Here is a 17,128-nt window from a genome sequence, read left to right as displayed (position 1 = left end):
CAACGAAACCTCTACAGGATTGACAAGTGACAATTGTTGGGGATCATATGTAATGTCGCTTGCAAGGTGGTTCATGTTAAACACTTTTTTTATTTTAATCGTAACCTGTATTATTTGACCCGTTCATCTCAATCCCAAAATAATAATATAAACCCTGCTCTCACCATTGTATTTCTGGTGCAAAAGAATACATAATACAAAGATCAAGTCGCCTGAAGCTCTTTCATGAACACGTTGGTGGTTTTGAAAAGAGCCGTTTTGTCCATGCTCAGATGGCCTCAACATGAGCCTCCGAAAAGCTGATTTTTCTTCTTTGCTTGTCTGCCTTGCAAAGATGGCTACAGACAGGTGCATACTTCACAATGAAAATTTTAACGTTTACGTTAGGCCCGAGAATAGATTTACCTCGTGAAAATGAGCCTCACGAAGCTCCTTGGGGGAAGCCCGAGAACGTATCCGCCCGAGCAAGCAATGTTGTGTCAAAGCAGCTCTTCCATCTGCAGTGTCGGCCTGTGGACTATGGTGAAAGGTGCAGAGGATTGAAAATGTGCTTCTTGCCTTTTACCAGCATGTGCTTGTACCTGAAAATGATGTGCGCATGACGCATGGATGTATCGTTTACGTTCATTAATTGAGCTCAAAGTGGAGCGAGAAACAAACGGAAACAAAAGAACACTTCTCGTTTCCGAACGCCGACGTTGATTTCTACCACGTCCGCTTCTCCCGTCACAACGTCGGCGGCGAGACGACGCGTTGTTTGAACAATACTGCACTTGATTTTGGATTCTCGTATTCCTTCTCTTTTCGGTGTGAAATGGCGGAGATTGTTCCCCTAACGACAGCACTTTCGACCTCGTTTCTCAAACGAGACAATAATAAAACTGGCGCTTCCAGAACTCATAAACATCCCCTTGTTTGTGAATGCAAATGTCAGAATTAATTTTTGTTCAAAATTTTAACAGTTAATAAAGACTGGAAAATGCCAATGCAGAGGTACCTTTTATAACCCCAAGCACCTGTTTTTCTAAGTTATTGTGAGTCTCACCCCCCCCCCCCCCACACCTCTAACCCCTTTTGCTCTGTTACTTTTCTGTTTCTGTTTCCACCCTTGAACACTCACTCCTGCTCTTTTATATCATACTGTGCTGCAACTCTGTCGTCAATATACGATAAACCTACTGTACAAGACGGACAATGATTGGGGTTTCTGTGATGACGAGATGCATGAGTAAGTGCAAAGTTAATAATTATTGGGCATTCATAAGTTAAAATTGTGCATAAATGCAAATTCATCAAGTTCAAAGTTCTGTATGTGGTTTTGAAATGTAAAGGAAACGAGAAAGAACCGTGTAGGATTTTTCAACACAGCAGAGTTTTGTGTAAAACACGGATCGTGTATCGCTGATGCTGCTTTCGGAAAGGTTTGAGTGGCTCTGAAAAGAGCCGTTGTGGGAGAGCTGAAGAACTCGTGTGAGGCGGAGGAGCCGTTTACTTGCCCTGGCTTTTCTTGGGGAGCAGCACTGCCTGGATGTTCGGCAGTACACCACCTTGCGCGATCGTCACCCCGCCCAGCAGTTTGTTCAGCTCCTCATCGTTGCGGATGGCGAGCTGCAAATGACGCGGGATGATGCGCGATTTCTTGTTATCTCGTGCAGCGTTACCGGCGAGCTCCAGGATCTCTGCAGACAAGTACTCGAGCACAGCCGCCAGATAGACGGGAGCGCCGGCACCGATGCGCTCGGCGTAGTTGCCTTTGCGAAGATGTCTGTGGACACGACCCACGGGAAACTGCAGCCCAGCACGTGAAGAACGCGTCTTTGCCTTAGCACGAGCCTTTCCACCACCTCCACCTTTACCACGTCCCGACATGATTTGTAGAGAAGAACCAATATCTCAATAACCTCAACGTGACTAAACGTCATGGTGTGAAATGAGTTGTTTTAAGGGTGAAGTCGGATCAGGAATCATACACGCCCACATTTTATCCATCCAATGACTGAACATCAGGTTGTGGATTCCGCCTCCAAACTCTCTGTGATCCATATATTTGCATATGAGACAGAATCTTTTGAACGTTGAACCTTGACCTTTTGAACCTTTGCGATTCACGCAAACGTGTCACCATCGTGCCCATGCCCAAGGACATCCAGATCCAGCTGGCACGACGAACCCGCTGGGAGTGAGCTTCACCCGCTCGTCCAAGGTCTTGTGCACACCTTCCGCACCACACCACCCAACGGCTCTTTTCAGAGCCACAACACCTTTCTTGAAAGTGTAATCGACCATTGACCGAACTCGCCACCTCTCACGACCTTTTGTGTGTGTATTGTATACGTGTCAGAAAGAGACGCAGACGCGTTTTATGAAGCATTTTGTTTTGTTTTTAACAAAGACTGGGAAAAGATAAAGACCCAGAGAATTGATTTGATGAACGAGACAGGGGGTGCTGGGTGGATCGGGACGGGGCTTCAGGATGGTTCAGTGAAATATCGACATGTCTGAATTAGTTGGGCTCATACGTTGACGAGATGCAGGTATATGCATAGTCCACTGTACGGTTCATAAATACTATGAGCACTTTGTATTTGGATTCCGAATGAGGAAACTTAGTTCAAAGGAAGGACGAAGAATCGTGCAATGTACGAGCTTTTCCAGACACGAGGCACTGGGTTTTACAGGTAAACGGGGAGGGTCAACGACCTGTGTCAATGTCAAATGGGGCAAGTTTCATTTCTTGGTCGGACATTGTTCCTGTACATTGGGGCAAATGGGTCAATTACTAAGTGATCTTAGAAATTAGTAATTTGTGAAATACAGTCATTGTAGTAGACGTGATGACTGATGACACACTTGAATGGTGCATATTTAACATTGCGTGTTGTCACGTGACTTGCCATTCTTTGGTCATTGTTTGACATAAGTTATGAATGAATTGGAACCATTTTTGTTGGTCTTGCAAATAATTTGAACCTCGTGCTCTTGTTTATAAAGCTCTTTCACAAACCACTTCATCAAATACTGCATACAAAGGTTATATCTATTATGTCTGCACGTAGGATGCACACCAGTTGTTGTTTGCAGTGTCCCGGCCCCACCAGTGATTTTATGAACCATCGGATCAGCTCCTTTCAAGTGAACGAGGTGGGTGGCTCTGAAAAGAGCTGTTGTGGGTTTTGGGCAAGTGAGACGAGGAGGAACAAGAGAAACTTCACCTCGACTCTCTCGTCTTTCCTTCCTCTCACTTATTTTTGAGCGTCGCCTTCTTGTTCTTCAACCCCTTGGTTGCAAGTTTGAACTTTGGTTTCGTCGTCTTGGTCTTTCCCTTGGTCTTCGGCAGAACCTTCTTCAGGTTTTTCTTCACCTTGGCAGGCGACTTACTGGATCGCTTCGAAGAGGCGGCGATAGATATTTTCGGTTTCTTCGGAGAAACTTTCCGCACCACCTTCTTCACTGCTGGCTTTTTGGTCGCTTTCTTGGCCGCTTTAGACTTGATTGTGCTTTTCACAACTTGTCTGGGACTGGTGCTCTTCTTCACTTTGGCACTCTTCTCCTTGTTCAGTTGAATGAGCCGGCAGCGCCCGTTCCCTTGGTCTGCACAAGATTTCCACTTGCAACGAGCCTCTTCACAGCCGAATTGATACGAACGGAATTCCGTTGGACATTGTAGCCATCTGCCCCCAGGGCCTTTTTCAAGGCGACAAGCGACATACCATTTCGCTCCTTGCTCGATCCCACCACCTTGAGAATCTTTTCCGAAAGGGTGCCGTCAGTCTTCTTCGGGGTCTTGGAAGCGCCAGGTTTATTCTTCCCTCGCTTGACAGACGGGGCCGAAGTTGAAAGTTCTGCTGAAACAGGAACAGACTCCGCCATTTCGCACCAACAAGAGTATGAGAAGTAACACGAAAACCCAAAAAGTTAAGTCTTTCACAAATAAAGCGTCCCTTCGCCACGTCGCCTGTTATCGTGAGGGCGTGAAGGAGCGGACGTGGTAGAAATCAACGTCAGCGTTCGGAAAACGATGGGGTCCGTTTGTGTTTCCTGCGTCACTTTGAGCTTTGTTATTCACATGAACGATAACTCAATGTGCAATGCGCACAGTTGTTTCAGGTACAAGCACATCCTGGCAAATGGAGAGAAGCATATTTTCAAATATCTGGACCTTTCACCGCATTCCACGGCCCGACACGGCAGATGGACGATCTGCTTTAACAGAACATTGAACAGAACATTTAACAGAACATGTTACCATCCAGTGGTTCTTAATCTTTTTAAAGGCGCGGAACCCTAACGAAACCCACCGAACACTCGCGGAACCCTTCAAATTTGACCAAACAATTAAAAAGAATTGCATCTTCATGCGTTTTTTGTTCTTTTCGGGAGGCGATCTGGGAAATGTGTGGTTTTGTTTTGGCAAGGGCCACCCTCAAAGCATTTTCGCATGCAAGTGTTACGTGCTCCTCCCCAAACCCCGGTCACGGTGTACCTCCGAGCACCGAGAGGAGTCACGGCAGAAAGATGTGTTATTCTGTGTGTCAAAGATCAATGGTGAAACCACACCAATTGTTACCAACAAACAAGTATTGTATTAAGGTCACACAAGAATAACAGTACAATAACAATATTAATCAATTGAACAACCAATACATCATTCCTATGATGGTACCATCAGTTTCGTACAATATAACTCACTGTGCTCCAAGTGAGCGAAAAGAACATTCCCAATGTCTCTGTCCCAGCTTCAAACCAAAGTCGATCCACGCTCCAGTGATCGCCAGAACGATGTTGTATTGAGACCAGAATCCCGTTCGGTTGACAGTCACACTGCCAAAGATGGGCAAAGGTACCCTCGAGAGGCGACTGGGAAATCACACCTTCGGGTATGGACGTTCAATGGCTCACAAACGGCGAACCGCAAATTCCCACTCCAAAATCCACGTTACACACACACCAGGTTAAGGTCTAGATGCGGTGAAATGGTTGAAGCGAGGCGAAGAGCCTAGAGCGATGTGAAATCGGGTGTGAGGCAAAATGGCCAATGCCCCGTACCCGAGGCTTAACGGCACTCCAACGATTCTCTTCGGAATCAACCGCAAAACCTGTCATGCAGGTTTATCTGTCACAGTGATAACAACTCTGTCGCAGGAATCCCTTTCCCAGGAAACCCAAAGTTCACTCGTGACCCCTGTTCGCCAGCATTTGCTCAAGACCTCAAAGCAGCTCGGCTTCTCCTCCACATCACTCACTCCGCCGCTTCTTCCTCTTCTTCTTCTTTTCTTCGTCCAGTTCCCGATCCGGTTTCTGGTTTCTTTTGAAACACTAACTTTTTTTACCTTTTGAAAACAGTTATCTATATTTCACTTAAACGATAACAATAACAAGTACAGATACATTCAAAGGACACCGCCCCCATGCCAAATAATTAAATATCCTACAGCGCGGCATTGCCGGGGCGCCTAAGGCGCCCGGCAATACCGCAATGCACCTCATAGAGGCTGCATTGGGAGGGAGAGGTGCACGCTAATTGATTGATTAATTGTATAATTAAAATCAATAAAAGATTATCAGAAAATATTTTCTGAATCAAGTGGCTAATAGCATAACTAAAGCACAAGTGCTTCATCCGAAGAAGTATCTTTTAGAAATTTAATTAAATAAGTCAATAACAAAAACTTAAATAATTAATTGATTAATCAATAATTAATCAATTAATCAATAAATAATGAATTGATTAATCAATAAATCAAAAATATCCTTGATAGCCACATCACTTGGTCACTGTCATGTCCAAATATTAGCTTCCCAGCTCAAAAGGTGCCTGAGATATTGGCCAGATGAGAAAGAAAATAAAGAAATGATTAATAATGAAAATAAATAAATAATAATCATTAAAAAATTAAATTATTAATCAATTCGGTCACAGAACACATAAACCACCACCATTTCATCAGAATCTGTAACTGAAAAAAAAACAAATTGAGTACTTAATCGAATAATTAAATAATTAATCGATTAATTGATTAATTGATTAATCAATAAATCAAAAATATCCTTGATAGCCACATCACTTGGTCACTGTCATGTGCAAATATTAGCTTCCCAGCTCAAAAGGTGCCTGAGATATTGGCCAAATGAGAAAGAAGAAAAATAAATGATTAATAATGAAAATAAATAAATAATAATCATAAAAAACAAACAAGTACAGATACATTCAAAGTACACCGCCCCCATGCCAAATAATTAAATATCCTACAGCGCGGCATTGCCGGGGCGCCTTCGGCGCGCGGCAATACCGCAGTGCAGCTCATAGAGGCTGCATTGGGAGGGAGAGGTGACACTAATTGTTTGATTAATTGTATAATTAAAATCAATAAAAGATTATCACAAAATATTTTCTTAATCAATTGGCTAATAGCATAACTAAACCACTAGTGCTTCATCCGAAGATGTATCTTTTAGAAATTTAATTAAATAAGTCGTTAATAAAAAATTAAATAATTAATTGATTAATCAATAAATAATTAATCGATCAATCAATAAATAATTAATCGATTAAATGATTAATCAATAAATCAAAAATATCCTTGATAGCCACATCACTTGGTCACTGTCTTGTCCAAATATTAGCTTCCCAGCTCAAAAGGCGCCTGAGATATTGGCCAAATGAGAAAGAAAATAAATAAATGATTAATAATGAAAATAAATAAATAATAATCATTAAAAAATTAAATTATTAATCAATTCGGTCACAGAACACAAAAACCACCACCATTTCATCAGAATCTGTAACTGAATTTTTTATTTTTTTTTAGTAATTAATCGAATAATTAAATAATTAATCGATTAATTGATTCATCAATAAATCAAAAATATCCTTGAAAGCCACATCATTTGGTCACTCATGTCCAAATATTAGCTTCTGAGCTCAAAAGGTGCCTGAGATATTGGCCAAATGAGAAAGAAAATAAATAAATGCTTAATAATGAAAATAAATAAATAATAATCATAAAAAATTAAATTATTAATCAATTCGGTCAGAGAACACGTAAACCACCACCATTTCATCAGATTCTGTAACTTAAAAATAAAATAAAAATGTTTTAGTCATTAATCGAATAATTAAATAATTAATCGATTAATTGATTAATTAATAAATCAAAAATAGCTTTTGCAGCCAAATCACCTGGTCATTGGCATGTCCAAATATCAGCTTCCTAACTCAAAAGGTGCCTGAGTTAATGGTCAGAAGAGAAAGGAAATTTAATTAATTAAATAAGTACTTAATTCATCGCTAATAATTCAATAACTCCTCAATTATTTCATGAATCACTAAAGAAAAAATACAGTTTTTGACAAAGGACTTGCTCACTCTTGTGCCGAAATTTCAGCTTCCTTGCTCAAAGGATGGCTGAGATACCGCCCGGACAAACAAACAAGAAAACAAGTAAACAAACAAACAAACAACCAGAGTGAAAACTGAGTACTCCCTTTCAGCGTGCGTCACTGCCGAGCCCCCTTCGGTGCCCAGCAATGACGATTTGCAATGCCTGGAGATGGCATAGGAAAGGTGCGGTGCACAACAAACAAACAGAGTGAAAACTGAGTACTCCCTTTCAGCGTGCGTCACTGCCGAACCCCCTTCGGTGCCCAGCAATGACGATTTCCAATGCCTGGAGATGGCATAGGAAAGGTGCGGTGTACAACAAACAAACAAACAAACAGAGTGAAAACTGAGTACTCCCTTTCAGCGTGCGTCACTGCCGAGCCCCCTTCGGTGCCCAGCAATGACGATTTGCAATGCCTGGAGATGGCATAGGAAAGGTGCGGTGTACAACAAGGAAGAAAACAAACAAGTACAGATACATTCAAAGTACACCGCCCCCATGCCAAATTATTAAATATCCTGCAGCGCGGCATTGCCGGGGCGCCTTCAGCGCCCGGCAATACCGCAGTGCAGCTCATAGAGGCTGCATTGGAAGGGAGAGGTGTACACTAATTGATTGATTAATTGTATAATTAAAATCAATAAAAGATTATCACAAAATATTTTCTTAATCAATTGGCTAATAGCATAACTAAACCACTAGTGCTTCATCCGAAGATGTATCTTTTAGAAATCTAATTAAATAAGTCATTAATAAAAAATTAAATAATTAATTGATTAATCAATAAATAATTAATCGATTAAATGATTAATCAATAAATCAAAAATATCCTTGATAGCCACATCACTTGGTCAATGTCATGTCCAAATATTAGCTTCCCAGCTCAAAGGATGCCTCAGATATTGGCCAAATGAGAAAGAAAATAAATAAATGATCAATAATGAAAATAAATAAATAACAATCATTAAAAAATTAAATTAATTATCAATTCGGTCACAGAACACTTAAACCACCACCATTTCATCAGAATCTGTCACTGAAAAAAAGTATTTTTTTAGTAATTAATCGAATAATTAAATAATTAATCGATTAATTGATTAATCAATAAATCAAAAATATCCTTGATAGCCACATCACTTGGTCACTCATGTCCAAATATTAGCTTCCGAGCTCTAAAGGTGCCTGAGATATTGGCCAAATGAGAAAGAAAATAAATAAATGATTAATAATGAAAATAAATAAATAATAATCATTAAAAAATTAAATTATTAATCAATTCGGTCACAGAACACATAAACCACCACCATTTCATCAGAATCTGTAACTAAAAAAAAAATTTAGTCATTAATCGAATAATTAAATAATTAATCGATTAATTGATTTTTTTTTTTTTTTTTTTTTTTTTTTGTATACAAGATCGAGGCTCGTGAAAGAGCTAACATTAATCACACAAAAAGACAAACCGACACACAAAACAAAAAACAAGGGGAGCGGCAGACAAGATGGGGAGAGAGGGGGAAGGACACAAAAGAGAGGGGGAAGGACACAAACACAACATTTGAGAGCAGGGACATCGGGAGGACTTGGGGGGAGGTGGGAGAGGATTAAAACATATGAACACTGCAAGGACTCTGGGGTGAATTACCGGGGGTAGAAAAGATCAAGTTTTTCGATGGGGGAAGATAAGAGATGGTGGTGAACAGCTGTTTTAAAGACCTGGAGGGAGGAGTGGGATTGAAGGGAGTGGGGGAGTTTGTTCCAGAGGCGGGAGAAAAGGGGAATGAAAGAGTGAAGGTGAGCAGAGAGCCTAGACTTTGGCAGTTTAACCATAAGAGGGTTGCAGGCAGATCTTGTGCGACCTGAAGGAATATTGGGGGGACAGAGCACAGAGAGAGCTGGGGGAGCAAGGCCAGAGAGGAGTCGGTAGAAGACAGAAACCGACACCTGCCTGCGACACCAACCTGCCTGCGGTGAGTGAGTGAAAGGCCCTCGGCGTTGACTACATCGCAGGAGATTCCAATGATTCTGAAAGCTTTGGCCTCAACAGCGTGAAGCCGAGCAAGGTGTGAGGCAGGAGCACCAGCCCAGAGGGGGGAACAGTATTCCATTGAGCTGCGGATGAAAGCCTTGTATGTGGTGAGGAGCTCAGGTGTGCCAAGGAAGGACTTCGCACGACGGAGGATGCCCAGTCAGCGACTGGCTTTGGAGGCCAGCTTGGAAATGTGGTTTTCCCAAGAAAGATCATGGCAGATAATGAGACCCAAAAGCTTGAGCGACAGAACTTCTTAGAGAGGATTGTTGAGAAAGTGGATGGGAGGGTTGTCCAGTCGGTCCTTTCGGAGAGACATTGTAAGAGTGTGAGATTTGTCAGGATTGAAAGACATGTTCCACTTGTTTGACCAGTCTGTGATTTTGTCCAGGTCTGCAGAGAGTGAGGAGGCTGCAGACTGCCGATCTGAGGGATGAGGAATGGAGCGACAGAGAGTAGAGTCATCAGCAAAGAGATAGAGAGGATTTTCAAGAGAGTCAGAGAGATCATTGATGAAGACCAGAAAAAGCACAGGGCCCAGAACACTACCTTGGGGAACTCCAGCCTGAACAGGAAGAGGAGATGAGAGAAACCCATTCAGGGCCACACGTTGACTACGACCAGAGAGGAAGTCCGCCAGCCATGCGTGGAGATTTCCATGGATACCAAAGGAGGAGAGTTTGGAGAGCAGAGCAGGGTGCCAGACCGTATCGAAGGCACGTGAAATGTCAAGGGAGACAGCTCTAATTTCCTGTTTGGCGTTGAGGACCTCCATCCATTGTTGAGAAAGCAGAAGCAGCATGTCCAGAGTAGAGTGACCAGGTCTGAAACCAAATTGATGATCAGAGATCAAGCCATTGGAGAAGAGGAAAGATTTAATATCTGAAGCAATGATGGATTCCATGACTTTGCTGATAATTGGGAGAAGGCTGATTGGTCTGTAGTTGCTGGGATCTGTTTTTGCACCTTTTTTGTGCAAAGCGGTGATGTTGGCTGATTTCCAAGCAGATGGCAGATGACCTTGAGCAAAAGAGAGGGTGAAGAGAACAGAAAGAGGGAGTGAAAGAGCAGAAGAACATGCTTTTAGGACCCGTGGGCTGATGCCGTCAGGACCAGTTGCAGAATCAGAGTCGAGGGTTGACAGAAACTTTTCCACCTTGTCAGGAGGAAAGGACACAGAGTCCAGGAGCAGCTGGGTACGACTGGGTACAGTGGGTACAGAGAGGGATGGGTTTGGGACACAAGATTTAGAGGCAAACACAGAGTTTAGGCATTCAGCTTTTTCACGTGCGGAGTCAGCCGTTAAGCCGTTTGAGGTGAGGGAGGGGATGGAGGGGGAACAAACACCAGAAACAGATTTGACCAGACGCCACCAGGATTTGGAAGAGGGAGACAGATAAGAGAGTTCGGTCTTGAGAATGGTGAGATATTGTTTCCTGGCTCTCCTGAGGGTGGACACACACTTGTTTCGGGCTTTGTGAAAGGAAATGAGATTTCCTTCCGTTGGATTTGCTTTCCAGGAGACGAAAGCAAGTTGTTTCAGGGCAACAGCCTCACCACAAGATTCCGTGTACCATGGACGGGAGGAAGGGTATGACAACTGAAGACGAGATGGTATAAATCTGTGCATGAGAGAGAGCAATTTACTTTGAAAGAATTCCCAGGATGAGTTGATGTCAGAGGCGGTAGAGATGGGAGACCAGTCCAGATGATTGATGGCTGCTTGAAGACCGTGCCAGTTGGCCTGAGTGAAATGCCAGCCTCGTCGAAGCTGAGGAGACTCTCTGAGAATGGTCAGAGAGATGTCCACTTTGACAAGCACATGATCAGATGAGCCGATTGGAGCAGAAGAAGAGCAGCAGACATTTTCAGGGAAGTTTGTCATAACCAAATCCAGAAGAGAAGATGCTCCGTTGACTGAGATCCGGGTCGGGAAATTGACAGATTGTGTCAGTCCCAGTGAGTCGCAGAAGTCCTTTGCTGAAGAGCCATGGCTGGTGAGAGAGGTACCCGCACCCAGCCAACTGGCATGGTGACAATTGAAATCACCACATATGAGGAAGAGAGAGTTGGGATGGGAAGATAGAAGTTGGTCCATATTATCAGACAGTGAGATGTAGATGGAGTCATCGCTGATTGGTGGACGGTACAACACACATATGAACAAAAGGTGGGAGTGAAGGGGAAGCCGTAGCCAAAGGTATTCCTGGGGGTGAGGTGGAGAGAGGGCAGTGGAGGGCGAGTGAGGAAGAGAGTTTTTTTATAAAGATAGCAACCCTACCTCCAGGACGAGGCTCAGGTCTATCATACCGGAGGAGGGAGTAACCTGGGAGAGATACCAAGGCATCAGAGACATCATGAAGGAGGAAAGTTTCTGTAAAGCAGATCACATCTGGTTTGTCAGAAGCAACCTGTATGGAGAGGTCAGTCAAGTTTGAGCGAAGGCCCCGGATGTTTGAGGTCCATACCGTTAATGAAGAGGAAGGGGGAGCATCGGGTCCAGAACAGGGGGGGGGGGGGACGGGTAGGGTAAGATGTGGAAGAGGAGGAAGAGGTAGGGAGAGCTGTTGAAGGTGTGTCAGAGATTTCAGAATAGCTTGGAGAAAGGGAAGAATGGGGCGGACAAAAGGTTTGATGGAGATTGGGTGAGGCACAGTGAGGTGTTATTTGAGGAGGAGGAAAAGCAAGGCAGAAGGTTTGGGGAGATGAAGGTGAAAGTTGGAAGGAGGAAGAAGCAGGGAGGATGCTTTGAGGAGGAGGGGTGAGAGGGGAGTCTAGGAGGGGAGGAGCGAGGGAGAGTCTCGGAGGGGAGGGGTGTGGGGGGAGTTTAGGAGGGAGGGGAGGGAAGGGGCAAGGGGGGAGATTTGAAAGGGATGGGTGATGGGGAGGATTTGGAGGGGAGGGGTGAGATTGGAGTGAAAACTGAGTACTCCCTTTCAGCGTGCGTCACTGCCGAGCCCCCTTTGGTGCCCAGCAATGACGATTTGCAATGCCTGGAGATGGCATAGGAAAGGTGCGGTGTACAATAGTACATGCAACCAAAAATGTTTGCAGTGGATGAGAACCACAATGGAAGTGACGAATCCGTAACACAAGCCTGCTCATTTTCTTTCTTTTAATGTCCACCAGTTTCGAAAACGCATGCTCACAGAGATAAGTTGTAACTAACCGCGTCAGGATCTCAAGGGCAATTTTAGTGATGTGAGGATACTCTTCCATTTGGCGGCACCAAAACGTTCAGAGCATTGGTGTGCCGAAGGGTTGTTGTTGAGTCTGGCTCTGCTGAAGTTCGATGAGGTCGTCGAGGTATTGGTCGTTGACATCTGCCGTTGCAACGTCGAAAGTAAACGGCTGCCGCACCCATGCTGGGTATTGCTCTTGGTCAGGGAAGTAGCCGTCGAATGACTTTCCCAGTTCATCCAAGTGCGTGGCAATCGCTTGCTTCAGCTCCCCCGGTACAGCAGTGCCTCCAACTTCAGACTCATCTTCGATCCCGCTCACGCACTCGTCCAGTAGCGAAAATTTCGCGAAGTTGTCGTTCTCTGTTCGCCGCCTCCACAACGGTAACTTCTTTCGGAAAGCACTCAGCTTTTCTTCAGATTCGATGACATTCACTCCACCGCCCTGCATCTGGCAATTGAGATGATTGAGTGCGTCGAAGATGTCAGCCAAGTACGCCAAGGCGAGGATGAACTCTGACTCTTGGAAGTGTGTTGCATGGCAATGCTGGTGTTCTCGCAAAAACAGGGCTAAACCTACACGCAAGGCAAAAACACGGCTCACTACCTTCCCTCATGACAACCATCGAACGTTAGAGTGGTAGAGAAGGACGTCGAATTCAGAGCCGATTTCATTGCACATCTCTTTGAAGATGCGATGATTCAGAGCACGGCTTCGCACGTAATTCACAGTTTCAACGACGATTTTCAGAACATTGGCCAGTTTTGGAGGCAGGGTTTTTGATGCCAGCGCGTGTCTGTGCAGGACGCAGTGCGTGACGATGATGTGTGGTGCATAGGCCTTCACCAGCGCTCCAAAACCGGAGTTGCATCCCAGCATGGCTGGAGCTCTGCAGACACCATGTTCCACGAGAGGCCGTTGCTTCTGAAGAAGTCGTCCACAAGCTTCTTCACGTCAGCTGCCTTCGTCGTTGTTGTGAGAGGCTTGCAGAACAGAAAGTCGTCCTTGATCTCGTCTTCTTTGACAAAACGCACAAATAAGATGAGCTGGCTCAATTTCGAAACGTCGGTGGTCTCGTCGAGTTGAAGGCTGAATTTCGTCGGGCTCGGAACGAAATCTGCAACTACCTGGGTGAGGATGTGGTCGCTCATGTCGTCGATTCTGCATCTGATGGTGTCATTTGAGAGTGGAATGAGAGACAACTTGTTTTCAGCAGCTTTTCCCAGCATGATGTTGGCCATCTTCAACGCGGCCGGTTTGATGAGTGTCTCACCAACGGTGTGCGGTTTGCCCTGCTTTGCGATCAGGTACGCAACTTCATACGACGCGGTGAAGATCGGTTTGTCAATTGGAACGAAGCCGAGAGTGGGCAAGGTAGCACTTCCATCGAATCGGACTCTCTTCAATTTGAATTCATCCAGCGTTGCGTCTTTGTACTGCCCCTCCCCGTGCAGTTTTTTGAAGTGTTCCCGTAGTTTTGCTGGTGCTCGGCTGGAGTTGCTCAACTTGACATTGCAAAGCAAAGCATGCAGGACGCTGACTTCCGTCCCGTTCCGTCAAACACGTGAACCCGTACCGCACGTAATCCTCCAACCACTTCCTTTTTTTGCTCGACACACTGCAAAAAAAAAAAAAAAAGTAACAAACTGATCTTAATTGAGTTCGGGCAAATAATTATATGACAAAAATTAAAAAAGGAACATGCTTAAATATTGTAACGAATTTGGAAAGTGTAAAGAATGTGAGAACTGGTTTGCTGTGTTTTAACTGACCCTCGTAGAGTAAATAAGGTCGAAGGACGTCCCCCTAGTTAATTCCATGAAACTTACACACAGGCCACGATATATCTTTTTAAATAGCTTATTTCCTTATTCTATGTAGGCTAAATATGTGTTTCCCACGAGATTGACTCTGCATTGTATCAAACGAAATAAGCGTAGGCCCCTTTCAATTTCCCCAATCATCTCCACTCTCCAAAGTTCCTTTCAAAAGTGGTGCGAGTGGTGTTCAATCCCGCAAGCCGCCATTGCCCATGTGCTAAACTCGGAGAAGAGGGGGGTAGGAGCCGCCAACTCACAGGCGTGGCACGTCATCATGATCAAAGGGGGAATCGGACAGCCCTAATAGCCAATCAGCACCGCGGTGAGCGACCCGGTAGGCGTGCCCTCACAGCCGGCGGCTTGATTCCTACCCGAGTGTTACGTGGTCCCCTCGGTGAATACCTGGTCTCGGTGACCCCCGGACCGTGAGAGGAACTTCGCCAGAAAGCTGTATTAAATATGCGCTTTCGCCACGCAATCCATATGAATTTCACCCCAGAGACAACTGACGTTCAAGGATATATTTCAATGGGAATGACCATACAATTGCAATGACACAACCACGGAGATTTTCCCCGAGCAATCAACCATATACCACCATCAACAATTCCCAATTCACAAGCACTTTCCTATGAGTAAGATGGCCATCTTATATACGTGTGTCCCGGTGAGTACTCACGACACCCTTTTTGGTCTCGGTCCCGCACAATGTCTCTGGGCCCCTCCTGACCAAGATGATGGTCGCCGTCACCGCACTCGGGCGGTAGAACGAACCCCGGGTGGACGTGTTTCCACCGGGCAGGTATCGTACCAGGCACCATGGCTGCAGCCCCTCGTGGCCACGCGAGGCGGATACGGTAAAGCAAGCCAAACCCCACGCCGCTTGCAAGGCGGGTTAGGCCCCAACGTGCGACCCGCACGCGTCTGTTTGGACGGTGCCGCGAACGAGGCCAGGCGCGGGGTCGATGCACGGCCCCACGTCAACTTGCCGTCTCCACCGGGCAGGTACACGTCCCGGTAATTCCTCTCGCCAGACAGGCTTCGGATCGGAATGCCGCTTTTCCACGCAGCGCAAGGTCGATCCCACCTTTTGTCGGAGCGGGGCGAGGAAGAATAATACTCGTCCTTTTTTCCTCGTGTCTTTTCCTCTTCCGTTTCCGGTCACTTCCGTTTCCGGCCACTCCCTCAGAAGGGCTCCTGACCCTCCAACCACAACAACTACACAACAACTTAATATACTACACACGGATAAGCAAAGACCTGAATGGTAATTCACATACATTCACATAAATATGTAACACTCCCCCCCTTCAAGAAAGAAAGTTTGAACCCAGCGAAAACTTTCTTTGCCGGCCAATTTGGGGAAACAAACCAGATAACTCAACCCCCCCCCCCCCCCCCCCAGATTAACTCAATCTGGACAAAGCGTCCGCCACGACATTGTCCCGGCCCCGTACATGTTCAATTTCCAAGTTGAACCCCTGCAAAGCCAAACTCCATCTCATCAACCTCTGATTTTTATTTTTCATTCTTTGAATGAAGGTTAAGGGGTTGTGATCCGTAAAGACCTTTATGGGAAAGGACGTGATTCCTAAATACACCTCATAATGTTGAAGCCCTAGCAGGAGAGCCAGGGTCTCTTTCTCCACGGTGGCATAATTTGCCTGATGTTTATTGAACTTTTTGGAGTAGTAGCACACGGGGTGGTCCACCCCATCCTCATCTTCCTGTAACAAGACCGCTCCAGCCCCCACATCGCTTGCATCTACGGCCAACTTGAAAGGTGCCTGAAAGTCCGGAGCGGTTAGGACCGGAGAGCTCATTAGTATCGCTTTGACATGGGCAAAGGCCGCCTGACATTTGCCATCCCAAACGAATGGGGTCTCCTTTCTCAACAAACTCGTTAAAGGGGCTACCACATCCGAAAAATTCTTACAGAACCGCCGGTACCACCCCGCCATACCTAAGAATCTCATCAGCTCTTTCTTCCCCTTTGGGACTTGGAAGCGATCGATAGCTTCTACCTTGGCGGTCACTGGTTGTACTTGACCCTGCCCTACTACATGGCCGAGGAACACTACCTGTGCTCTTACAAATTCACTCTTGGCTAAGTTGATGGTCAGACCTGCCTCGGACATCGTCTGAAAAAATGCATGGATTTGCTTAATATGGTCTTCCATGGTCATGGTGTGGATGATTACATCATCCAGATATGCCTCCACCCCCTCCAGGTCTGCAATGAGCCTATTAATCAGTCGTTGAAATGTCGCCGGCCCGTTCTTCAACCCAAAAGGGAGGACCTTGTACTGATATAACCCATTCGGAGTGACCAAAGCTGAGATTTCTTTGGCTCTATCGGTAAGAGGGATCTGCCAATACCCTTTCAGCAAGTCAAATTTGGTAACAAATTTAGCTGGGCCTATTCGATCAATACAGTCGTCAATCCTCGGGAGCGGATAGGAGTCGGTCTTGGTCACTGCATTCACCCGTTTTAAATCCGTACAACACCGGAAGCTGCCATCGGGTTTCGGAACCAACACACATGGGGAGCTCCATTCACTGTTGCTTGGTTCGATGATGTCATTGTCCAACATATATTGCATCTCCTTCCGAAGGTACTCCATCTTCACCGGGTTCATCCGATAGGGGTGTTGTTTCACTGGAGTGGTCTCCCCCACCTCGATATCATGATATACTAAGTCCGTACGACCAGGTAC

At 45.3% G+C, this 17,128-nt stretch overlaps 2 protein-coding genes across 2 annotated transcripts in view; both read right to left on the bottom strand.

The window, feature by feature from the left end:
* Positions 1-70: 70 nt before the first annotated feature.
* On the bottom strand, positions 71-4,583 carry LOC144891739 (late histone H2A.2.2-like). Its single transcript, XM_078775983.1, has one exon. It carries the CDS (start codon positions 1,867-1,869, stop codon positions 1,489-1,491), a length of 381 nt encoding a protein of 126 aa, XP_078632109.1. The 5' UTR covers positions 1,870-4,583; the 3' UTR covers positions 71-1,488.
* A 9,307-nt stretch (positions 4,584-13,890) lies between these two features.
* Positions 13,891-17,128, bottom strand: part of LOC144891743 (histone H1.1-like) — a 46,813-nt gene continuing 43,575 nt past the window's right edge. The window contains exon 2 of the mRNA XM_078775989.1: positions 13,891-14,209. The gene's annotated coding sequence lies outside the window, so the exon portion shown is untranslated. The remainder of the gene's footprint in view (positions 14,210-17,128) is intronic.

The sequence above is a fragment of the Myxine glutinosa genome, chromosome 4 (assembly GCF_964187855.1).
Source record: "Myxine glutinosa chromosome 4, kmMyxGlut1.1, whole genome shotgun sequence".
NCBI lineage: Eukaryota > Metazoa > Chordata > Myxini > Myxiniformes > Myxinidae > Myxine > Myxine glutinosa.
Note: the sequence above shows the minus strand (reverse complement) of the source record. Positions and strands in the feature narration are given on the sequence as shown.